The sequence below is a fragment of the Anguilla anguilla genome, chromosome 2, assembly GCF_013347855.1.
Source record: "Anguilla anguilla isolate fAngAng1 chromosome 2, fAngAng1.pri, whole genome shotgun sequence".
NCBI classification, from domain to species: domain Eukaryota; kingdom Metazoa; phylum Chordata; class Actinopteri; order Anguilliformes; family Anguillidae; genus Anguilla; species Anguilla anguilla.
In genome coordinates, this window is record NC_049202.1 from 48,320,034 (window position 1) to 48,345,652 (window position 25,619).

The 25,619-nt window shown below is 45.0% G+C and overlaps 3 protein-coding genes across 3 annotated transcripts in view; 1 reads left to right on the forward strand and 2 right to left on the reverse strand.

Annotated features, from left to right (window-relative positions):
- The window catches only part of chtf18 (CTF18, chromosome transmission fidelity factor 18 homolog (S. cerevisiae)), a 30,467-nt gene extending 27,464 nt beyond the window's left edge, over positions 1–3,003 (reverse strand). Inside the window, exons 1-8 of the mRNA XM_035403662.1 lie at positions 2,408–3,003; positions 1,915–2,145; positions 1,679–1,802; positions 1,393–1,582; positions 1,188–1,280; positions 999–1,051; positions 742–892; positions 446–661 (exon numbers count right to left, since the gene is read on the reverse strand). Of these exons, the coding sequence (XP_035259553.1) occupies positions 446–661; positions 742–892; positions 999–1,051; positions 1,188–1,280; positions 1,393–1,582; positions 1,679–1,802; positions 1,915–2,145; positions 2,408–2,495 (1,146 nt within the window). The 5' untranslated portion in view covers positions 2,496–3,003. The remainder of the gene's footprint in view (positions 1–445; positions 662–741; positions 893–998; positions 1,052–1,187; positions 1,281–1,392; positions 1,583–1,678; positions 1,803–1,914; positions 2,146–2,407) is intronic.
- Positions 3,004–4,354: 1,351 nt separating this feature from the next.
- Positions 4,355–20,185, forward strand: ern2 (endoplasmic reticulum to nucleus signaling 2). The gene is made up of 23 exons (XM_035404235.1): positions 4,355–4,937; positions 8,549–8,666; positions 8,764–8,797; positions 8,976–9,048; positions 9,156–9,228; positions 9,350–9,472; positions 9,586–9,687; positions 10,721–10,982; positions 11,410–11,488; positions 11,881–12,031; positions 12,174–12,295; positions 12,392–12,568; positions 12,718–12,728; positions 12,899–13,107; positions 13,428–13,518; positions 14,661–14,850; positions 14,957–15,056; positions 15,234–15,433; positions 15,570–15,717; positions 16,339–16,466; positions 16,563–16,686; positions 16,806–16,873; positions 18,196–20,185. The coding sequence occupies exons 1-23, from the start codon at positions 4,872–4,874 to the stop codon at positions 18,382–18,384; spliced, it is 2,838 nt and encodes a 945-aa protein (XP_035260126.1). The 5' UTR covers positions 4,355–4,871; the 3' UTR covers positions 18,385–20,185.
- A 47-nt stretch (positions 20,186–20,232) lies between these two features.
- On the reverse strand, positions 20,233–24,950 carry plk1 (polo-like kinase 1 (Drosophila)). The gene is made up of 11 exons (XM_035403663.1): positions 24,166–24,950; positions 23,547–23,715; positions 23,327–23,471; positions 22,938–23,031; positions 22,629–22,848; positions 22,481–22,541; positions 22,190–22,290; positions 22,004–22,081; positions 21,744–21,898; positions 21,259–21,441; positions 20,233–20,909 (listed from the first exon to the last, which is right to left on the reverse strand). Exons 1-11 carry the CDS (start codon positions 24,526–24,528, stop codon positions 20,718–20,720), a joined length of 1,761 nt encoding a protein of 586 aa, XP_035259554.1. The 5' UTR covers positions 24,529–24,950; the 3' UTR covers positions 20,233–20,717.
- Between the last annotated feature and the right edge of the window lie 669 nt (positions 24,951–25,619).

Consider the following 25,619-nt stretch of genomic DNA (forward strand, 5'->3'; position numbering starts at 1 on the left):
ACTGCCCAGTCTGTCTGCTGAACGAGACGGTCACTACAGCAGAGGACCACACCACTTATGCGTCTAGCCTGCAGGCACCTAATCAATCAGACAAGCTGGTGCTGCATAACGAGGCAGAGTAATCTGCCAAATAAACACCACCAACCCTGGGGTATGTTATGGCAAATTATGCACTGGCAGTCAGAATTAGATTCTGGACCATAGCACACGCAATCTATGAGAATGACAGCTTCAGCTGGACATTACAACTGAAAAACTACAACAAACAGTTAAAAAAAAAAAAATTATAAGCAATCACTTGTATGTGTTTTAGGAGCAAGTTTCGGTTTCAGCTGTCAGTTTCTTTGGCCAGTTTGAGAGGATTTATTAATATCTGCTAGTAACGTCCAGTATCTAGTAACTTTCTTCGTTTTTGTTCATTTCAGTTTTAATCGTCTCCACACACCTTGTACTTTGGCCTTTGGTACTGATCCAGCTCAGCTTCGAGGATCTCTTCTGTGATTTGGATTTTGGTCTTGAAGCGTGGGTTCTGCTGGTCCTTCTGCTGAAAGGACAGCTTGTTGTCCGGCTGCGGCAGCTTAGGCTTCTTGGTGGGTTTCTCCCGGCCGAACACCACGGTGTCCCACAGCTTGAGCCACTTCAGCAGGCAGCGGTTGGTGAACTGTGGACGGACACCCGGGGGTTAGAGAGAGGGCTGCCTTACACTGTTCACGCGAAGGACACGCTGTCCCGCTAACTCACGTCATCACTGAGCAGCTCGGTGTAATGTCTGGGAGAGAACCTGTCCACCCAGAGCCGTGAGGCAGTGCCATCCTGGTCCTCATCCATCGCCGCCTGCTCGTCTTCTTCTGGCTCCCCGCCATCCAACTCCCCAAACTCCTCATCTATACGACTTGTAGAAAAACAAAGTTAGAAAAAAGATGCAAGCGGGGTCTACTAACAAACTCAATCTATTTGTGATTTGTTTGAGATGCTTTGGAAACGCATGAAACAAGTACCTGTTGAGCATCTCAGTCAACCTCTGTGACTCCTCAACCACCTGCCGATGACGCTGTTAAACGAAACACAGAAAAATACATCATGAATTCACATCTTTGCTAAAGTTCCACAAATATAAACACATGTGTGTGTGTGTGTGTGTGTATATTCTGGACTCCTTGTGGACACAAGGAGAGGCAGAGCCCTACCCTCTCTGCCACCTGCTCCATTAGCACCTCGATGGGCACAGACAGTAGGCCCAGCGAATAGTGAGAGTTCCGCAGTGCCCTGCTATCCACAGCCTGCAGATGGACACAGAAATATCAGCACACATATACACACTGCTGTGGAAGAGAAAACTCCAATGGTCGCTAGCACATCCTGCATCCTGGATCCTGCTCTCGCCAAACCTACCCTCACTGTGTCCTCGTCCTTCTTGGCCAGGTAGACTCTACTTCCAGAAGAATCTGTGACTGAGATATAATCTCCGGAAGCAGGGGGTCTGCGGAGCACGTGCGGCGTTGCTACGGTAGCTCTCCGGGGAGATGCCTGTAATTCTCCCAGTCCACTGATATCCAAGGTGCTGGCAGGCACAGCTTGAACACTTAGAGAGAGGAAAAAAACAATGTCTCAGAGTGTCAGTTCTATAAAATGCACATAGAATGTAGCACCATTTTCAGGTTTGTTGTTCAGTCTCTACCTGTTGCTTGTCGACCTGCTGTAGTCTTCCGGGGAAGATGGAGGAGTAATGTCATGTCCACCATCTGACAAACCAAACTTAAGCTTTTTGGCCACATCCTGCCGACACCTTTTGGATTTTGGACCTATGGAGAGAAAATATAAGCCCCAACAGTGAGGCGTAGCAGTTATTGTACAACATTCCAATTCCCACAATAAAACAAAATGCACACTAAGTGGTAATTTCACTGAACTCACTATGAAACGAATCGCTGTCCAGAAAATGCTCTGGGAGTTCACTGCCATCCAGAGCTTCAGGTAGCAGGCTGGCAGGTTTGTGAACAGAGCTTTGCTGAGAAGCAGAACACTCAGGAAGGCTGACTGCACCCTGTTTTTTTAGGATAAGGTCCCCAGAGACGAGAGCATCTTCAAATGACAGTGGCTTCTTGTTCCTTAACTCGGACACCTTTGTTTGCCGAGGAGGTTCGTCTGTAGGGAATCAGGTAGAAACAAGGCACTGAAGACACACATAATATTTGTATCGAAACTGAGGCTTTACTAGCCTACTTCGAGTAGAAAAACTATCAAAACGGTTCACCATCATCCACAAACTAAAATAGTCCATGCGCCGGCAACTTCAGACATGGTTAACACATTTAAGTAATAAATTCAAAACGTGGCTTTCAACTCGCTTGCTTGCGAGCAAAACCGTGCCTATACATCAACGTTAGCGGGTCGATACCCAACTTACAGTCAATCTCAGCCATGACTTCAAGCTCGTCCGCGAACTGCTGCTCAAATTCATCTTCAATTCCATACATTTCATCATATTCATCCATTCTTGCGATCGGCAGGTTTGCCGTATGATTTATATACTTTTATTTAAATGTCTTATTTACAGAATTATTCTCGAACTTTCAATTACACCATTTCAACTGTATACGCAGTCGCTGACCAGCAAGCAACATTTCGCGCAAAAAATTTGTGTGCGGTAAAATATTTCCGGGTCATGTTGAGCGTTTAGACCCACCCCTGTGGCCTTCTGATAGGAAATGCTCTATGGTTGGTATGGTTTATTGGTTAATGCTGCTGTCTATCATGGTACGGCATTGTCAGCAGCTCTACATTTGTTTGGCTGTGATAATTTCTCAAACGTCAGTCAGGCGTTTTGTGTGTTTGCGTTATCTGTGAGGCTAGCTACGTTAGGTATCAAAACAAAAATATATATATATGTTGCAAACTTGGAAAACAGTAAAAGAATAGTAACAAAAAATAAAAGGAGCAGAAATTACGAGAATTACTGTTCCGTTCATTTCTGGTCCCTCAATCTGGCAAAAGCGTGGAAGTGCAATACATTTTTCTGTTGTATTTGTTTATTATTATTATTATTATTATTATTATTATTGACAGTATATTTTAAGAACATACACCACAGTAATAACAGACATACTAAATGCTACACAACTTCACAATGTCAACCATGGAGTTAACAGTGCAGGGAATCATTTTGAATAATAAGCGCCATTATTCAAGAATAAATTGAAGGAGGATGAGCAAAATAAATAAACAAATAAATACTTTTTAAAATAAATTTCCTTTTTCTTTCACCAGTGATTCAGTTCAGTTAGTCATACATAAACACTTCATCCGGTCTGGGTTTAGTGTATTATAAATCTTGTCAACAGAGTTCAAGCCTCTGAACAGCAAGATGTTTTCTATTTTTATCCCAAAGATATTCACAATATATGCCTTTTTAGCCAGTTTATACTGGTTAAGTAAGTGAATTGTTCATTGAAATTTTTCATAAACTCGAAATAAATTGAATTCACATATACCACAATATTGCAGTGTATCAATACATTATGGGTATTTTCCACTTCATTGTAAGTAATATTTATATAAAGTTTGCAATCATACAGTTTTCATCTATATTTAAATTTCAAAAGAAGAAGAGTTGCTAAAAGAACAAGGCACAATTGTGAAGAAAGAAGTGCGTGATATGTTCAGTTTTGCCACTGATTGGCCTGTAGTGTTTCCAGGCTCTGTATCATGCCTTGCAAATCTTCACAGTACTTGTGGGTATTATAGGCAGAGCTTCAGAACCAGTGTGAATTTAAAGTGTAGCCTACACCTTATGAAAATATGGCAGCAGCATCTGAGAGGAGGCAAATTTCACTGGCCTTGTACAGTTCAACCACTCTCAGTGGAGCAACAAAAATAATTCATAAGAAACTTTTAATTTTCACTTTTGTGGATAATTATTCAATTAAACATCGACTTCCTCATTGTAATTTCCATAATTTAATTTAATGCAGGTCAGCCAGAACAATCGCACAATCGCAATCCGTGGCAGTAATAAAAGTTAAATGGCAAACCAACATGCTCAAAGCAGGAGAACCAGCCATAAAAATAGTCGCACGTTTTAAAGAGTTTTGTAAATTCAGCCGATCAAATGACTTCAGTGTTAAACTATAATATTTCTGCACTTGCGCGTTCCATAATGCTGTTTGTAAGCCTTCAATTCAAATTCAAATTAATATTCCGCTTTTGCTATCTAATTAATAGTCCCTATAAATCTTTAATCAATGTTGTATTTCTAGTATGGTGACCAGGCCAGGGGTCACACACATGCGTATTTGAAGGTTGCAAAAAATGAACACGAGAGGACTTCCTCTTTCTGTTGCAATCTCTATTATCATCCTTAAATAGACATTTCCCTCATACAATGTAATGTATAAACATCTGACAGTGTTGTTACACGTGTCTCAAAATGACATCGAGCTCTTTCGAAAAGCCCACCCCACGTCCGTGTTTAGATTGCCCTCCCCCGGATCTGAAACTGTTATTTGCAGCGTTTTCTGTCATTTACACAAGTGGGCTTGTCCTACCGTTTTGACAGTTGTCTGTTTAGCGTGAGTGACATCACTGGTTCCGTCCCAACACGGAAATGAAAGATGGTTGTTGTGATCCCGTGGATTGGTGTGCCGCCTCCTGCGTGGGTAACCGTACCTGCTGTACATGCCAACTTAAAAGTTGTAATGTCGAGTTGAAGAAGGAATTATGCACAGTAATTTGAAATGGATTCCGTACCCAGACGTGTAGTAACAGTTAGATTTCGGTTTTAATGTTGAATATACGATTGCTGATTAGCTACTTTATTAGCTATAGCCTATTTAACATAACGTTATATTACATAAAGGACAAACTTTTGGAAAATGAAGGACTGGAGACGATTCCTACTGTTACTCCTGTTCACATTTCTCGGGGGAAGCGTTCTTCAGGTAAGGAGGTCTTTATGTATTTAGTTTGACTAGCTACTGCGCCCGTGTGGAGCACGAATTATCTTGCTGGCTACAGTAGCGATCAACTAGCGCTGCGTAAAGTCACAGTTCGTCTATTTATGGAGCCGTGAAGGGAGGGATAATATCAAAAGTGCATGGAGCAGTGCAATGTAGTAGCTACCTTGACAGATCGTTTGCTAGCTACTCTGGGTGTCTTGTTGGAAATAACCCATAATGCATAAACTTCGATATAGTTTTAAAACTCTGAACCGTGGCTAGCCATGACGGATATTAGTGAATGGAAGACATTTCTTTCTGTTTTGCATTTATTTTACTTCACGTCTGCTTTAAATGTAATGGTTTCATGTTTTATGATTGCAGGAAACACACCATTGAAGAATTTTTAAGTATCTTAGGAGGTATAATTGAGTTCCCAGCACTTTCTTGTCCTATGGTGTCATTTATTCCAGGCTTTGACGTTATAGGAATACATTTGGCATATAGCCCATGTTTGTGCAACTGGATGCATACAGAAGCTATTGGAGGGAAGTACTTCTCACAACAGAAGTTGCAACTTTCTGGTTGTAGGTCTGCCTTAACATCTACACCGTTGTCCTCTCCACTATGCAGTGTGAAAGAACATTTCACAGTTCTCCCACTTTCTCTGGTACGGAAAGCATTTTGCAGAATTGACCCCACATCATGCGGATTCAAAATCCAATGAAATGGTTGAGTCAGTGGGCCTGTCATGTTCGTTGCACTTTTGGCACATTCATTGCTATCACTCTGAAGGCGTTGATACTGCTTCAAACCTCTCTTTGCAACGGTTGGTTGCTGGCCTTGCAGTCCTTTTAGCAGGAGGCTTTGTGAATGGGAGGGATGCTGGAATCATGGCTGCCTGGCAACAGACAACAGGGCTTTGTCACACTTTCTTTGTGGCAGTGAGCATTAGTGAATGCTTTTGTCACCTGTGTGTGTATGTTGTGCACGTGTGTGTAAAAGAGGTGTTGTGTTCTGTGTGATTTAAATCTTGCCACAAAAGGCAGCTGTGTAACTGTGATATTTTCGCTCAAATAATTCAAATGCGCCTCTATGTCTGCAGGTAATTTCCCCTAAACTTATATAAAATTCCATCATTCATTCATAGTGTGTCTGCTTTTAATTGATCTGTGGAAAGATCAAATTCATTTTGACCTCGTTTTATCAAAGGTTAGGCTACAATTTTGATAAGAGCCGTGCACTCCTTCTCTGGTTGCTTAAACTGGTTGCGTAAACAAATGAAAAAGGTGGTGCACAGAAACACTACCACCAAGCTACACTCCATATAGGTTTTGTACATACATACTTTCATTAGCTGTAGCTGTAGCTGACAGTTGGACTTCTTTGGGGGGTAACGAAGCAGCTTGTTGACGAAGAGAGTTAAGTTTGGAACCAAAAAAAAAAATTCTAATGTGTTATACAGGATGGGGTGAAGCTGAGCTGCGACTGTGTTTGCCAAAAGCACACCCTGTGCTGTGTGCTGTGTACTGTCCAAATGCTGGACTGATATTGCCACCCCTTGGTAAGTAAATATGGGTGCGGTAACTTCCAGGGGTTACAGGCTATATTAGACATTTGGCTGTGATGTTACTTCAGCCACTTTGGCTTTGGCATGGACACTGGCTCTCTAGCATGTGTCATGTGCTCAACTCCATTTTACATATTAGCATAATACTCACACCAGACTGACCAGGGCTGGTTTTATTTCAGCGCCTGTGTACTTGCATGTCTCCAATGAGCAAGCAGTTGTTATAAGAGGAAGTGAGGGCTCACCCATCCAGGATGGGTCACTCGGATTAAAGAGGGGAGGTCATTTATAACTTTTCCTAGTTTGCTTACTGGTTACTCCTTGAAAGCGCATTCCTAAAGTTACAATCCAGCGCTGGCAGAAGGCCTGTATCTGAGCAGCTGGTCCTGCTGTCAGGACAGCCAGTCAGTCACACTCAGCCAGCTGAACTGTTGGATGGGCAGCTGTCTTTTTCTGAAATATGTAGTAATCTCTCTCTCTCTCTCTCTCTCTCTCCCTCTCTCTGTTACTAAATATCTCACGCCCCCTCTCTCTCAGCACATTTAGGCTGTCTTGTGTGAGTGTGGTAATGTGGTGCAGTATGTAAATAAAAGGCTTAGCGATGATGGGTCTGTATGTAGATGGCGTGAGCAGGACTGTCAAACTGAGAGTACTAAGGTCTTGTATTGATCTCATATGAGCACCATCTCCCCTTCTTACACTTCCCTTACTGCATGCTGCACATGGTCAATAGCAGGTAAAAGCTAAATTAAGAGTATTTGACTTCTGGACTGGTCGGAACAATAGGCTGTTAAGAAACAATGTCAGTTAAATATCTGATGTGGTTTACACACTTCTTATCATAGGTGTCTCATGCATGCTTTAACATCTATTGTTCAGAGGTATATTGGAAATGGAATTCCACTTAGCCTGAAGGATTAATTCTTTGTGACATAAATGGAATGCAGCCAAAGGTGTGCCCAACCGCAAACTTTTTCTGTTTTTGGCGGCACCAGACAGCGAGGAAATTTCTCATTCTGTTAATAAAATAGATTAAATAAATCTTTGATTGATAATGGTTTCTTTTGGCGTGTAACATTCCTGTGTTATCACACATTAAATATTGAATTAAATGTAATTTGTTCTTCTTGAGGATTGGAATAGCGTCACCAATGCTGGAGCTGCTAGATGAGTTACGCATTTTCTGAGTCAGGTGTGTTACAGTCAATGTTTGACACACATTTTTCAGTTGAAGGATGAAAGCGATAAAGTGCACCTGTGTGTACTGGCCTTCACTGTGAGTTTAGACTAGGGTGCTAATTGGCCACTCCCAGCCCAGGGGGGAGGGAGATAACGGGCCTGAGATCCAGGATATCCTGCTCACTGTACGCACGCTGCCAGTAACGGCTGCGCACGTAGCAGCATGCCGCGGTTATCCACCACGAGAGGCTCGGTCTGGCCTGGTCATTCCAGACCCAACTGTCTGATGACATGGTGACCTCTCATCTGGTGCTATTGTACAGCACAGCGTGGCACAGCTGGTTCTGAGGGGTGTGATTATAATCGATTGGTGTCTGAGATATTCCCCTCTGCATGGAGTTCTGCAGCCTCTGGTTCTATTTCAACAGTGTTCTGAATTCCCCACAGTTACATAAGCCATTTCTTTCAGTGTGAACTCAGAATGTAACTGTTGTCTAAATCTCACACTCTAAGAGCAGAAAGTGACTCTCCAGTTTAGCTGGAAATGTGAGGAGCGTTGTGATGGAAAAGGCATTTGAATACTTCAGGCAGCCAGAGGCGATGCAGCCGAATTGGAGGTTTTTACTTCAGACGGCCGAGTTGAGAATTTCTGTTCAGAACTGGCACTTCCTCTTTGTCGCTCCTCCTCAGAGTTGCTCGACGGGTGAGACCAGGTTGTGCTCTGAGCTGTCGGAGACAGCAAATATTTGTTCAGGCAGCAGAAGTTCAATAATGTGATATTGAGATGAAGTCATGCTTTGTCTTCAGCACTCACAGATCTCTTCTCCCCCCTCCGTCCTCCCTCCCTCCCTCCCTCTCTCCCCAGTGTCAGGCGGGCAGCTCGGTGACCCTGCCTGAGTCTCTGCTCTTTGTGTCCACTCTGGACGGCAGCCTGCACGCGGTCAGCAAGCAGTCTGGGGACATTAAGTGGACGCTGAAGGAAGGTGAGCTCATGGGCCAGGGACATTCTCAGTTGTGTAAAACAGTTAGCATCAACCCATCACTCTCTATAATTTTGGGATTGTCTCATCTCTGTTTCAGACCCCATCATTCAAGTGCCTGTCTACCTGACTGAGTAAGTGTTTCTGCGCCGGTATGCTAGCACAGCAGCTATGGCATGCCCAGCTGAAAGAGAGCTTTCCAGGCCTTGATGTTCATAGCAGTATTGACAGTATTAACTTGCGATACATTGATAACAGCAGCAGCAGTTGTGTGGGCTGTTGTCTGATGGGAACGTTCTGTACTCTGTCCAGACCAGGGTTCCTCCCAGACCCCAATGATGGCAGTCTCTATGTGCTGGGGGGCAAGAACAAGGAGGGTCTGATGGTGAGTGGTACCTGGTGCTACATGGCAGCGTGGGGGAGGGGGGTCCTGAGGTGGTCTCAGGCGAGGAGAGAAGCTCATTGTGACCTGCACCTGCTCTCTCTGTGCAGAAACTGCCCTTCACTATTCCAGAGCTGGTACAGTCCTCTCCCTGCAGGAGTTCAGATGGAGTTCTCTACACCGGTGGGTATACCTAGGCACCTTTCCGTGTGTCCTTCTGTGTGTTTAGAGTATCGGTGCGCATAAATGTGTATGTTTATGAATGCGTGTGTGTGTGTGTGTGTGTGTGTGTGTGCGTGTACAGGGAAGAAGCAGGACACATGGTTTGTGGTGGACCCTCAGACGGGAGAGAAACAGAGCAGTCTGACCACCGGCTCTTCAGAGTCCATCTGCCCCTCTGCACCTCTGCTCTACATTGGGCGCACAGGTCAGCCCTCCTCTCTGCCACTGCTCTCCATCTCTCAGCCATCAGCGTGTGACGTCCTCCTGCCCCCCCCCCCGTGTCCTGACCGTCAGTGTGTGTCTGTCCCCGCTCCACAGAGTACATGATCACCATGTACGACACCAAGACGCGGGAGCTGCGCTGGAACGCCACCTACAACGACTACTCTGCCCCTCTGTACGACGACAAATACGACTACAGTACGTTCTGAGGGACTTCAGCCCGCACAGTGTGGTTAGGGTGTTAGCCCCGTGCTTTAGCTGTGTTGCATGGAGTGTGTGAGTTTTTGGGTGGGATTTTGGAAGGGTTAGGGTTAGGATCTCAGTGTGGATCTCAGTGACTAAGCAGTGGTTGAAGCAACAGTTGCTAACTGTGTCGTTTGCTGAAGGAAGTGTCATGTGTAACTGACCTCGCAGTGGTTTGAGGGGCTGATTGGCAGTGATGATAAGGGAGCAAGGGAGTGCCAAGTTTCAGAGGTGCAATTCTATCCTGAAGTATGTGTGTGTGCTTGTGTGTGTGTTTGTGTGTATGGCTGCTTGTGTGTGTGTGTGTATACGTGTGAATGTTTGTGCATGTGTGCGTATGTGTGTGCGTGTTTGTGTGTTTACATGTGTGCTACGTGTGTGCTGTGTGTGTGTGTCGTGTGTGCTGCGTGTGTGCATGTGTATATGTGTGTGTGTGCATATGTACATGTGTGTGCTGTGTGTGTGCATATGTACATGTGTGTGCTGTTTGTGTGTGTATATGTATATGTGTGTGCTGTTTGTGTGTGCATATGTATATGTGTGTGATGTGTGTGTGTGCATATGTATATGTGTGCGCTGTGTGTGTGTGCATATGTATATGTGTGCGCTGTGTGTGTGTGCATATGTGCATGTGTGCTGTTTGTGTGTGCATATGTACGTGTGTGCTGTTTGTGTGTGCATATGTACATGTGTGCGCTGTTTGTGTGTGTATATGTACATGTGTGCTGTTTGTGTGTTTATATGTGCATGTGTGCTGTTTGTCTGTGCATATGTACGTGTGTGCTGTTTGTGTGTGCATATGTACATGTGTGTGCTGTTTGTGTGTGTATATGTGCATGTGTGCTGTTTGTGTGTGCATATATACGTGTGTGCTGTTTGTGTGTGTATATGTGCATGTGTGCTGTTTGTGTGTGCATATGTACATGTGTGTGCTGTGTGTGTGTGTGTGTGCATATGTACATGTGTGTGCTGTGTGTGTTGGGAGCAGAGATGGCGCACTTCACGTCCAGCGGGGACGGGCTGGTGGTGACTGTGGACAGGGAGACGGGGGACGTGCTGTGGATGCAGAACTACGGCTCGCCAGTAGTGGGCGTGTACCTGTGGACGCAGGACAGCCTGCGGCGAGCTCCCCACATCAACCTGGCCATGGAGACCCTGCGCTACCTCACCTTCTCCTCCCACAACGTTCACACCATGAAGTGGAGCTACCAGTTCGTCAAGGAGCAGGCCAGCGCCAAGACACAGCTTGTGTAAGACACACTGAGTCAGACAGGGGCAGTGGGACACTAAATGAGCAACAAGGCCACATGTGTCCCTGAACCATATCTATAACTGTCAAAATGATAAATGATAAGTATCATTAACCACCTATTATTTAGTCTGTCATTAAGATTATTATTACTGTAGCATTTGCAGTGTGAGTGGTACATTATAAACATACCATTTATGTTATTGAAAAAAATATGACAAAAATAATAACAGTAATATGATTGATTTTACACTCTTTTTAGTTTGATGAAATACTTATTTTGGTAACAGACTGCATTGTCATGGCACTGAAGTGTATCTGAGCTGAACAGTGTGCATGTGTGAGTAGAGAGTGTTTAGCATGTTAAATCCTAGCAGGAGATCAGCAGAAGGCTGTGCTCAAGGCCTTGTCCTCTCTGTCTCTGGCAGGCCTACGCTGTATGTGGGGAAGATGGACTCCCATTTCTATGCCTCCACGTCACTGGTCCACGAAGGCGTGTCTATCGTGGTGAGTGTGGCTCTCTCTCTCTCTCTGTCTCTCCTGTCTTCCCCCCCTCTCTCTCTCTCTCTCTCTCTCTCTCTTTCTCTCCTGTCCCCCCTCACTCTCTCTCTCTCTGTCTCTCTCTGTCTCTCCTGTCTTCCCCCCTCTCTCTCTCTCTCTCTCTCTGTCTCTCCTGTCCCCCCTCACTCTCTCTCTCTCTCTCTCTCTCTGTCTCTCCTGTCCCCCCTCTCTCTCTCTCTCTCTCTGTCTCTCTCTGTCTGTCCTGCCCCCCCCTCTCTCTTCGCACTCTTTAGCTGTCTTCTGTGAGTGTGACGTTGTGGTAAAGAGCAGTCTGAGTGAGGGTTCTGTATGTAGAGGCTGTGAGCAGCGCTGTCAGACTGAGCGTTTCTTCCCCATAGCCACGCGGGCTGACGCTGGCCAGGATTGAGGGGCCAACGACAGAGGAGGTGACGGTGAGGGACACGGCCGAGTGCGAGATCACTCCCAGCACAGACGTCAAGTACCCCCCAGGCACCACGCAGAGCCTGCACAACCATTGGCTGCTGATTGGTATGCCCCTCCCCACCCCCTCACCCCCTCAGGGAGACGCTGCTCATTAAAAGAGGGGGAATTTAAAAAAAATCATGAGAAATTTCTCTGTGTAACAGGGCCAGTGGATGTGAAGCGCTCACTGTATGTGTATGTGTCCCAGGTCACCATGAGATACCCCCTGTGGCGCACACCACTATGCTGCGGGAATTCCCTGAGAGCCTTCAACGTTCCGGGGATGCTGTGATCCCGCCCCGGGCCTCACCACGCCCACCATACCACCCTGTAAGTCCCCCCCCCCCCCCCCCAATTATTTAGATCTTGACGAGAATCATCATCACATTCACCTAATCCGTGACCGATGCGTGTGTCGCTCCTCAGTTCGTGGCAGGGAGTAAGACCCGGGAGCCCCTGCCTGTCAAACAGGATGCCCCGCCTGTGGCCACGCCCCCTCTGATGGCCATCCTGCCTGAGAGCCTGACCCAGGACCCTCTCACCCTGGTCGTGCTCACCCTGCTGCTGGGCGGCTGGCTGGCCTTTGTGTTCACGTACCCTCGGGTGAGTGTGTGTGTGTGTGTGTGTGTGTGTGTGTGAGAGAGACGTGTACAGCACCTGTATGATCTGTGTTTGTGTTATCAACGTGTGTCTGTGTGTATGTTTGTGTGAAATTGTGTGTGTTAACATGAATTGTGCGTGAATGTTATCAGTGTTGTCATCAGTGTGTGTGTTTTTTTGTATGTTTCTGTAAGGGATGTGTGTGTGTTACCTGTGTGTGTTATCAGTGTGTGTGTGTGTGTGTGTGTGAGTGAGAGAGAGATAGACATGTGTGTTACCTGTATAACCTGTGTGTGTGTGTGTGTGTGTGTGTGTGTGTGTGTGTTCCTGCAGCGCATGGCCCATCAGGAGAAGGTGCAGAGGCAGCAGCTGGAGGAAGCTCTGGAGTCCAGGCTGCAGAGGCTGCAGACTCAGCAGAGCATGCCCCCCCCCCTCTGACTCTGGGCCCCCCCGAAGCAGCAGTGACTCTGCCAGAGATGGCATCTCCAATGGCTCCCCACCTCAGGGGCCCCCACAAACTGCAGAGCCCCTACACACTACAGGTGAGAGGAGAGGTGTGTCTGTCAGTCACTGTACCTGTCTGTGCGTTAGTCTGTCAGTCACTGCACCTGTCTGTGTGTGAGTGTGTCAGTCACTGCACCTGTCTGTGCGTGAGTCTGTCAGTCACTGCACCTGTCTGTGTGTGAGTCTGTCAGTCACTGCACCTGTCTGTGTGTGAGTCTGTCAGTCACTGCACCTGCCTGTATCTGTCAGTCACTGCACCTGCCTGTGTCTGTCAGTCACTGCACCTGTCTGTGTGTGAGTCTGTCAATCAGTGCACCTGCCCTTTTGTGATGTCACAGTGGTGGTCTCTATGCTGCAGATGGACAGCCACAGGAAGTGGAAGTGGGGAAGATCTCTTTCGATCCTGCTGAGGTGCTCGGACATGGGGCAGAAGGCACTTTCGTCTTTAGGTCAGCCCTGCTGAGGCGGCATAAGCCTGCATTTTCTGTGTGTGTGGAGGTGTACTTTGTGTCAGTAACTTCTTGTCACAGCGATGCTGTGTGTTAACCAAAATGTGAGCATCCTTTCATTTCATATTCTGCTTTGTGTTGTGTCAGTCAGAATACACTTGGGTGACAGCCTTTTTATGCGTGGTCGATTGAATTTCCATTCTCGTACAGTTGTGTTTTTTCGATTGTGTGTGCATATCTGTCAGTCAAGTAGTGAGTCTGTGTCTTAGGTTGTTTATGTATCTGTTTGGCAGTCAGGTTTTCAGTCTGTGTTTGGGTGTTCATGTATCTCTCTGTGAGGTTGTGAATGTGTGTTTGGGTGTGTGTATCTGTCTCTGAGTTTGTGAGTGTGTGTTTGTGAGTGTGTATCTGTCTGTGAGGTTGTGAGTGTGTGTTTGGGTGTGTGTATCTGTCTCTGAGTTTGTGAGAGTGTGTATCTGTCTGAGGTTGTGAGTGTGTGTTTGGGTGTGTATCTGTCTGAGGTTGTGAGTGTGTTTGGGTGTGCGTATCTGTCTGTGAGGTTGTGAGTATGTATCTGTCTGTGAGGTTGTGAGTGTGTTTGGGTGTGTGTATCTGTCTGTGAGTTTGTGAGTGTGTATCTATCTGTGAGGTTGTGAGTGTGAGTTTGTGAATGTGTATCTGTCTGGGAGGTTGTGAGTGTGTTTGGGTGTGTGCATTTGTCTGTGAGGTTGTGACTGTGTTTGGGTGTGTGTACCTGTCTGTGAGGTTGTGAGTGTGTTTGAGTGTGTGTATTTGTCTGTGAGGTTGTGAGTGTATTTGAGTGTGTATTTGTCTGTGAGGTTGTGAGTGTGTTTGAGTGTGTGTATTTGTCTGTGAGGTTGTGAGTGTATTTGAGTGTGTATTTGTCTGTGAGGTTGTGAGTGTGTTTGAGTGTGTGTATTTGTCTGTGAGGTTGTGAGTGTGTTTGAGTGTGTGTATTTGTCTGTGAGGTTGTGAGTGTGTTTGAGTGTGTGTATTTGTCTGTGAGGTTGTGAGTGTATTTGAGTGTGTGTAATTGTCTGTGAGGTTGTGAGTGTGAGTTTGTGAGTGTGTTTCTGTCTGTGAGGTGTGATGCAGTGAGGTTATTCAGCGTCTCTGCGCAGGGGCTGTTTTGACGGCCGCCGGGTGGCTGTGAAGCGGATCCTGCCGGAGTGCTTCGACTTTGCCGAGCGGGAGGTGCAGCTTCTGCGCGAGTCCGACGAGCACCCCAACGTCATCCGCTACTTCTGCACCGAGCGCGACCGCCAGTTCATCTACATTGCCATTGAGCTGTGCGCTGCCACGCTTCAGCAGGTGAGGCGGGGCTAAGCTCGCACTGTACCGCTGACGCACGCTAGCCTCCTCCTCCCTCCCGCTCCTGTTTGTGTGCTCATTGTGAGGTCCTGTCTGTGATCTGCAGTTTGTTGAGGACCCAGAGTGCCCACACTCCAGCCTGGACCCCGTGACCCTCTTACAGCAGACCATGTGCGGCCTGAGTCACCTGCATTCTCTAAATATTGGTGAGCTGCATTCCTGGATGTGGGGTAATAGGTGTTCCGTCGAGTCTGCCCATTTACTTCACACTGATTTCATTAGGACACATTCAAATCCGGACTCACTTAGACCCCAGTGCATGCAGTAGGTTTGGGTGAACACTGCCCTGGTCCTCAGCTGCTGGTTTGGTTTTTCTCCCATAGTGCACCGGGACCTGAAGCCTCGGAACATCCTGCTGTCCATGCCGGGGCCACGGGGCCGGGTGCGGGCGCTGATCTCTGATTTCGGCCTGTGTAAGAAGCTCCCGGCGGGGCGGCACAGCTTCAGCCTGCGCTCAGGGATCCCCGGCACGGAGGGCTGGATCGCCCCGGAGGTGCTCCTGGACCCGCCCAAGGACAACCCGGTGAGGGGGCGGGGCCGTGACACGCAGACAGGCAGGCAGGGGCCGCCCGTCGCCGTGAGCTCAGACACTCCTAAGAAATGCGTTTCCAGGCAACAGAGAGTGTGGTGCTGACTGATATGGCTTGTGTTTCCTGCAGACCAGTGCGGTGGACATCTTTTCTGCAGGATGTGTTTTCTACTATGTGGTCTCTAGGGGGCAGCATCCGTTTGGAGATACCATTCGGCGGCAGGCCAATATCCTGTCGGGAGCTTACAACCTTGAGCACTTCATGGATGACCTGCACGGTGAGGGAGATTTACCATTCTTCCCTAATTCTTCTTTGCGTGTGAGCATGACTGAGAACTAGAAATGAGATGTAACTCTGTGTTGGCTTATTTATATAGAATGTGTTCTGCAGACAACTAATGAGAATAATCATAAAATTCATCATCACCTTAAGTGGAATAATAATTGTAATCAAGTTTGAAATTAATCAAACTTAATTATATCCTTTATGTATTTAAAGAGGGATTACATCCATTATTTCTCATTGATAGGCATTGTAATTATAGACCATTCATGTATACAAATCTGAATGGTATAGTGAGACCACATAGCCAATTAAATGGAAAACTGGCCCATAAATCATCAGTCCCATTTAATATTACTGACAGAACTGGTCTTTAATACCTAATCCCAGGGACTGAACAGGAAACATGCCCCCTGGTGGCCCAACTCCCAACTACAATTCATAATTTCTTTTTAAAATTGCAATAATAACTATTGGAATTAAATCATTTTCTCTTTATATGTTTTGATTCTGCCTTTATGTTCACCTTCCAAAATAAATGCCCTCTAGTTGCCTAATGGAGTTAGCCCAAGGGAACATGTTAGCATGTGTCACCATGTCGCTCTGTCTGTGTCAGATGACGTGATTGCGAGGGACCTGATTGAGAGTATGATCAGTGAGGACCCGCAGTCTCGCCCATCGACAGCCTGCGTTCTTAAGCACCCCTTCTTCTGGAGCCCCGAGAAGCAGCTGCAGTTCTTTCAGGTGTGTGATCTGCTCTGCGTGACGAGGCCTGCGGGCGCCTGTGCTGCTGTGTGTGTGTGTGTGTGTGTGTGAGCTGTGCGTGTCTCTATGTCGCAGGATGTGAGTGACCGGATAGAGAAGGAGCCACCAGACAGCCCCATTGTGGTGAGTCTGGAGACAGCGGGCAGAGCGGTGGTCAGGACCAACTGGAGGATGCACATCTCTGTCCCTCTGCAGACAGGTGGGTACAGTGGCACAGCGCGGCACAGGGGCGTGGGCGGGCGGGCAGGGGCTCAGCCGGGCGGGTTGGGGCACAGCCGGGTAGGCAGGGCCAATCTCATATCCTCTCTATCCCCACAGACCTTCGGAAGTTCCGCACCTACAAAGGCAACTCAGTCCGGGACCTGCTGAGGGCCATGAGGAATAAGGTCAGTTGGGTAATTTCACACGCATGCTCATTTATTAGCAGTGGAATATACGATTGTCCCAGTACAAGAGTATTAGACCCTAAGGAGCCCATTATCCAGGCAGTCGTTCAGTATTGTGACTTCAAAATAAGGATTCTAACAATAGTTACAGTAAGCAACAAGCACATGAATTTGAAGTGTCCAAAAAAGTAAATAAACCCATACATTATGTTCCAAATGCTTACACTCTCCTGTAACATAAAACAAAAAGTACAGGTTATATTTCAAGAATATGTTTTATTTAGCCACAGTAGTGGAAAAGCAGTCCACTTCATGTATACCTTTTGTAGAGTCACCATTTCCAGTGTTGCTAATAGATGGTGCCCACAGCACCACTGAAAACTGTGAAAGGGGCAGTTCACCCAGAAATGAAAATAAAGTATGTTTCCACTTACCCACTTACCTATCCATCCAGATAGTTTCGCTGAGAGTCTTCAAGATTTGACAAGTTTTCTAGAAGCAGTTCACCGTAATACAACAAACCTCTATAGACCCATATTTCTGTGGCACTCAATTCGGCATAAATTTATATATGAAAAACTTGTCTCTTTGCAAATATAATGCAATGGTTACTCACGAACATCCAGTAGTTCCCATTTTTGGAACGACTTCTACTGAAGTACGCCAACCGTGTATTTCAGCGAAGTTTCACACAGGAGGACTACTATGAAACTTGAGTGGCGGTGACGTGACATTGGTGGAATTATTAGTTTCAAAAGCAACTTCTTAGCAGCTTACTATACTATATTAAAGCACATAACAGTTACAAAATGCATGGTTGAGATTAACAGGTGTCATTTATGTCATGAAAACAAAACATGAAGGTCGCTTAGACTTATGTTAATTACACAGCTTATTTTCTGCATAGGCCTAAATCGAAAACCCTCTGGGAAAGAAAGCATTGGAATTCTGCAGAGGGAACCTACGGCTCAAAAATGCTAACTCACTTCCGAGGTTTATGGTTTAGGTTTACTCTATGGCATACTTCAGTAGAAGTAGTAGTTCTTGATGATACTGAGCACAAATTAAGCTCTGTGGATGTTCATAACTGTCACATTATATTTGGAAAGATGTTGCTGATGGGTTTTTCTAATGTCCATTTTTGGCACATTGAGCACCAGAAAAAATTTGGGTCTGTAGAGTCTCAGTCTCAGCAAAACTATCTAGATGGATCGATAGTACTCCAAGTATGTGGAAACATACTTTTATTTCATTTTTGGATGAACTGGGACACAACCTAATGTGTTTCATTAAAAGTTTCTGCCACTTCTTGTGTCGAACAGAAGCACCATTACCACGAGCTGCCTGCAGAAGTGCAGGAGACACTTGGGGAGGTCCCAGAAGGTTTTGTGCAATACTTCACCTCACGCTTCCCTCGCCTGCTGCTACACACACACAGTGCCATGAGCTCCTGTGCCCACGAGCGACTCTTCCACCCCTACTACCCTCCTCCAGACCCTGAGCCCCACTAAGGAGCAGCACGGGCAGCCCCTGGGGGGACGGACACTGCAGATCCCCCTAAAACCAAGACTACCCCATCACACTCCATGATGAGGGAACGGCGCCGCCCGTCTGCTCTAACCCAACTCTCCCTCTGTGAAAACCCAAACCTTTGGACGTCAGTGGATGGACTGACTCGCACTGTGAACATGGTTACACACACTGGAGATAGCCCAGTCAAAGGGGCACATGAAGAGTTGCACTAAGCTGTTACTGTCCTTTGAAGACGCCAGAGCCAAAAGTGTCTCCTGGAGAATGCATCCGTTTTGTAAATTATTTTTGAAAAGTATTGTATTTTTTAAGTATTTTTATCAATGGAACGATGGAATCACTGTTTTTAAAACTTTCATTTATCTAACAGAATATTCAGCCAGATGAGGATAGGAATGATTTTTACACTGGCTAGGGTGAGCAATGAAGCCTGTAATGATCCTTAAGCCTGAGAACGTCCAATAGAGGCGTGTGTGTATATGGCTGAATACGTTACAAGAAAAAAATCTTTCCCACTTTCCTAATGTGTCAGACAACTATTTCTTACACCTAAGCAACCACCACGTAAAGAACTGAAATGCTGTCATTTTAAGTTCGGGCACCCCTCTATGCATTTCAGCCAGCCAACTGGTTTACCTCAAAATTGGAGGTAATGTAATATGCTGGTTAGCTTATCCAAGTCTGTGAGCATGTGCTTTTTAAGTAATGTGGTCCTATTAATGTACTTGTTTCACGGGTTATAAACACAAGTTGAGATACCAGTTGGCTACTGCCACCATTCGTCTAGAAAATATGGCAGCACACTTCCTGGATGAAAAGTGATTTGATTGGATGCATACAAGTCATGAATCTTTTATTTTTCACTAAGTGGAGAAACAACACTATTGTGTTGTCTTGGTAATTGGATCATTTAATGATTTTTAACTATCCATTTACTTATATGATGCAAGACTTGAATTCACATCCATTATACTTACTGGCCTGCATATCTTATCCATTGACAGAAGTAGGAAAAAACATAAGATTTTTCTTTATTTGGTGCTTTTCATGATTATAGGGATTATATACCATTTTAGGCCACTTTGTCAGAAATAGCTGTGTATGCCATGAAGAATGAAAGCCCAGTGTCCACATTGTTGCATATTGCGCTACACTGCAATTACATAAAGAGGTGACAGCTTTTTAACTGAGCAAATATGAGTCCAGTCTCCTGATTTTTTTCCCCCTTAACCTTAATACAATGCAGATTTGGCTTATTTGCTTTGTCTTTGAACTCTTGATCTACAAATGGTTAGAATTAGTCATATGTCCACTTTCACCAATTAGGAGCCTATTGATTCCTCGGTCTTTTATTTGATCAGTTCAAATATTTTTACCTCTTAATGTAATTGATTGCAATATAGAACAATGTGAATATGGGACTTTTATTCTTCATGGCATGCATAGCCATTTCTGAAAATGACCTAAGAGGGTAAATCATCCCACTAAACATGAGGTGTAATCAAGAAAAACCTAAACCAAACTTGCAATTGCAGCTGGAATGAAAACCAGCAGTGGTACCCCCTGGACCAAGTTTGAGAACCACAGGTTTAAAAATGGAAATTTTCTTCATAAATCCCAGCTGACCTTTAACTTTGGAAATATTGTTAATCAACGGTCCAGGATGCAGAAAGGGGTACATTTGCTACCCGGCTGAACGGAAAGGATTTTCTTTTGTAAAAGAAGATTGAATGGCACTGGGGACACTTTTATACTTATTTTTGGAATAAATGTTTCAAACCTTAAAGAAAGACAATGACTCATTCTGGTTGAGGAGCCAAATGGTCTTAAACGTTCAAGAGGGTCTTTATTTACTTGGGATATATCAAAATTTAAAAACACATTTTGTAAACATACAATTCTCTCTATTCAGGATTTTGTACACAAGAGCTTTGTACAGAAGACAAAAGCAACATTTAAAATAAAAACAATTATAACTCCACACACAAACAAAATGCTTACACATGATAAGATTCCACACCCTACTGTCTTGATTGGCACAGTAAATTTGTTCATTTGCCCTTAGAACCAAGAATACGCAAATACAGTGGTGCACTGAGCAAATCAAAGTTCTGCATTGTAAACTTGCTTCCTACATAAAACATTAATTTTAAAGACATTTTAGGGGGAGCGGGGGGAGCAAGAACCCTTTGGCCAAGCAGTTACATTGTAGACACCAGTAGGGGTATAAAACAAGTAAAACTGAGGTTGACGTGTATATTTACAGGACATGCAAGGAGCTCAGGCATCAGACACAATATGGTTCTTCCAGGGTCTAGCGAGAACCACTGGATTTACAAGCCAACAGTTTATCCAGCATGGTGCGAGCGTAGCGAAGGCGGCTGGCCAGCTCCTTGCAGCAGCCGTACTCCTCGATCATGCTCATTTTGTAGGTGCGGAACTCCCTCTTCTCGTCAATGTACGTCACCGCAGCCATAAGAGGGCACAGGATCAGTTTTGTGTGATCCTGCATAGGGGCAAGAGAGTGAGACCAAATCTAGCTCCATGACTAAAACAAAATTTGCAAAAGTGCTTTAACCCAAAGACCCCAAGGAGAGACAACACGACTAAAGGCTTCCTCGCGACAAAGTCAGTCATATCTTTCTGTGGTTATTGTACATGAACAGGCTTTTCCATGCCTTCACCGTGTGTAACAGCATGATTTACTGGAATGATAATACCACAATATCCTTCAGAACACCCATCTGAGAAGAAGCTCATTTAAACTTTTCAGATTAAGACTTGGTCTAAAATTAAAAGCGTGAAGCTGGCACTGCAATGCCAAATCATTCAGTCAGCTAGGAACATGACATCACCTGGAAGAAGTTGATCTGCACTGTGCCATTGCTGAGGTGAAGCACGATGGCGCTCTTGGTGCGGAACCAGTTACGAAGGTAGGGCAGGCGCGCCAGCTCATCGCCGTCCCGCGGGGTGATGTTGGCTCCAGCCTTCAGCAGGTGCTCACTCATGTAGTTACGGAAGTATTTCAGCAAAGTGATCTGAGGAGTAGAGGGACAGAGATCAGCTCGTGCCAATAGACTAGAGAGCTAGCAAAGTTATGACGGGGACACGTGAAACGAGAGAGTACATCTTCGAAGTAAGATTGCTTACTAGTCATTTCAAATACACAGATAATCCGAACGCAAGATGTCGGTAGCAAAAAAAAGTGGGGGGCAATCTGAAACCATCTGTAAGACTACATTTTAGTAGGTCAGGACTTTGTACCCAAAGTATCAGAGATAAAGTTGTACATTAGTCATTGATAACCATTGGTAACCATTGCTGTGTTTTCAGAACTGACCTTCTTGGAGAGCATGGAAGGGTAGGAGCGCACACTCATATAGGACTCTACAGTGTTCTTGTCAATATACTGCAGGCTGTCCCCGTCGTCATACATAATGAGCCTTGTGGAATCATTGAAGAGAACACCCACACTGTTGTCACACAGCTGGTATCCTGTCAGAACAAGACTTAAGTTAAAGACAAGCTAACTGTTACACTGTAATTTCGAGAATGTCAAATCACTTCATGCTGAAGCATCAGTAACGAGGCTAATCATACCCAGGCCGTATTTATCAGAGTAGTCCACCCATTTGCTGATCCAGAAAATGGGAATGCAGGCAGGATCTTCAGCTTCCTCTACAAGACAAAACAACAATTGGGAAATTATTTACAATGAAGTAAACAAAACACGCCCTTTAAAACGCCAATTAATTATTTAGCCTAATTGGGGGAGCTTTTGATTACCTTGCCGAATGAGAGCCCTCTCTGAGGGTTTGGTAGCATTAACACTGTTGAGCTGTTGGATCATGTCAGTCAAATGGCAATCCACAGGCTCTGCTCCTTCCCTAGAAGAAAGGAAAAGTTTTTCAATGGTCAATAACCTCCAAGTCTCAGAAAACACAGGTACAAAATTCATAAAATGTTCTCAGGGACAAATCAAGATATGCTTATGCATAGTGCTTAGGCAAGTTCCAATGTAATGAGTGACAGATTAGGCCCAAGCAATAGAACCATCATGCAGTCTGACAGACTCACCTGACTTGGGGTTCCTCCTTCGGGTCCATCTTACCCATCTTCTCAATGGGACTCTCTGTTCCTGAAGGGAAGAGCACATTTGATAGTCAGTGAAGATGCCGACAGACCCACTGAGTAAAACAAGGTAAGGAGCAGTGAACGGATGTACCTTTGTTGAGAGCAGTCAGGGGTCGGCGCTGACTGGCCTCCAGGCTGCTGGGTGCGATGGAGAAGCGAGGAGGCACCGTGAGACAGGTGGTGGGCAGGCGCAGGGGGATGTAACCAGATGTGAAAAACTCATCTGTCAGCAGGTCACCGATGGTGGGCCGAAGGGAAGGGTCAGCATGCAGCATCTTCTTAATCAGGGAAGCTGCCACTGGGCTGATGTGCTGATGGTGGGGGCAAGAGTAAGGTGAGAACTGAGGAGAGGGGACATGGCAAGGGAGTTACCACCATTACGCAATATGCCACAGCTCACCCGTGGGACAGTGTAGTCATTTTTCTTGATTCGGATGTACGTCTCCTTCAGGCAGGACGTCTCAAAGGGAGGTTTACCCACCAGCAAAGTGTATCTAGCAGGAAAGGAGTGTCAGGGGAGTTATGTTTAGGGCACAAGTTATACATTGCAAGTAACTTCACAATAGCGAACACCTCCAAACATAATCTTCTGAGTCATAAAATTAAATCGGGCAAATAAAATTAAGCCGTTGGACCGACAGCCCAATAGACAGTAGCTAAAAATGCTAATTAAGCCTTCAATACAGATAAACCTTGCATGGGCATTAAAACTACAGTACTAGGTTTGAAAAGTAAGAAGTCACACAGAACACATTTGCATTCCCTAAAGCCCACATTGCCCATGCTTACAGGATGCATCCCAGTGACCAGATGTCCACCTCAAAGCTGTGGCCCTTCTTGCACAGCACCTCTGGAGCAATGTAGTTAGGGGTCCCGCACAGTGTCTTCTTCCTCTCACCATCAAACTCAATTTTAGTAGCCAACCCAAAGTCACCTGGTGAGAGAAACGGCATGTTTAACTAACTGAAAACAAAGGGAAAGAGCAGAGGGAGGTTGAAAAGGCCTTTACCGATCTTAACTTCCATGTCATCATTCAGAAAGAGGTTTCCCAGTTTGAGATCCCTGTGGATGACTCTGTTGTTGTGCAGATACTGGCATCCCTGAATGGTCTGTCTCATGTAATACCGTGCCTCTGGTTCAGTCACAGCCTTCCTCCTCTTGTGCAGCTCCAAAAGAGACTAGCAGAAAAAAAGATGCAAAAACTTAACGAGACTTATGCAGTTCGTCTTCCACTAAATACCTTGGCATTTAATAAGTTTAAAATTTTTTAGTTAACAATTAACTGAAAATTAACTGTCCCAATCAAGCATGAAACCTATGCGGGATTGAGAGCAGTGAGAATGACCGGAAACAGGACGACAAGTAGCTAGCTAGCCACATTTAAATAACACAAGAATGCTGACGCAAATGTAACCAACTACGTAGAAGCTGGTTGTTGCTGACCTTGAAGCACACTGAACGCCACTAAAATGTCAAACATTTACATTAACAGCTAAGAAAGTTAGCTTGCGATCTGACGCTTGCGATTGCGTTACTGAACTAGAGTACGTTAACATGTGAAGTAGCCAGCTATGCTGACTACGCTAGCAACCAAGCAAGCCACTAACGTTACTGATCATTTCACTTACCCTCCGGCGGCAGATCTCCAAAACTACGAAAACAAAGTCGTCGTCTTCGAAAAAGCCGTGAAATCCTACTACATGCGGGTTATCAAGGCTCTTGTGGATAGTGATTTCCATGGACATTTTCTCCTTCTGGTGAGCTTTTAGAAGCATGGATTTTGGGACTACTTTCCCTGCGAAAACCTCTTTAGTGTCCATATCTGTGATTTCGTAACATTTAGCAAATCCTCCTTTTCCAAGAAATCGGCCCCTCATGTACCTCTTCATGGTTCGAGGATCCACCAAAATATCAGGGATCTCTTTCAGAGGTGCAGATTTAGGATCAACGTGTGACGACGGCTTCGCCACCTTTGCAATTGCTGCGCTCATTTTGAAGAGAAATAACTCCCTTCCGTTAACGTAATCTTGCAACTAAAATAAATCCAGCGACAAACTTAAAAAAAAAAAATAGATAAGGTGTTGACTAGGTTTCCAAACTTAAAATAAATAAATTACAAATGTACGTGCGACTTAGTTTACCGGATTAGTTTTTCTCTTCAGTTTAGAAATGCACTGAATTCGAATCAAAACTCGAAATAACAGCAAAAATGAAATCGTTTGGAACACAGATATACTACAAGTCCCTCTAATGTGCCTCATAAATAACCATTCCCTATGCGGCAAAATATGAAATTAAATAAAATAAACTCCACAACTTTCTTTCCGACACAGCTCCGTCTGGCCCTTCTTTCTCTCTGACAACACTGCCTACTGCAACATTTCAAATCCAGCTCCGTTCGTTACAAGCTCGTATGATTGGTCCACTCGATTTGAATTCCAAGCCGCGGCTGCAAAGGACCATGGGAGCATAAAAACAGAAACGATCAACCATATGTGGGATACATATACGAACACAACTTCCTTGCTTTCTACAAAGTAGTTCCGTTTATAGAAGTAATTACACGAGAAATGTAAGTTCCGGTACTGCAGAATATAACCTTCCATCGACGAGAGAGGGTTTCAGTGTATAACATAGAATCTTAATACAACAATTACTATTTAAAGATTTAAATGTCCCATGCTTTGAAACAACTTTATTGGTATGCGGAAAAAATTAAAATAGAATATGAAAGCTCGCATAGTTGGAAAGCTAACTTTTTACAATAACTACACTCTTAAGTTTCAGAGGAAAGGGACGACACACACACACACACACATTTATTTTCTTTTTCTATATATGCGCGTGTGACAAATTAAAGGAAAACCCTGAACAGATGAGCGGAAAAACTTAAAATGCTTCCATAAAGGTGTACTGCATGATACAGTTAAGCAATTCACATCCTTTCATACTGTACTCTGTGGCATATATAAAAATGCTGAGCTGGCCCATTTAGCCTGAATTTTGTCTCAAGATGCCAAGAGGAAAAGATAAAAAAAAAGATTCAAAGTGACTTTGAAAGAGGGTTCATTGTGGGGGCACG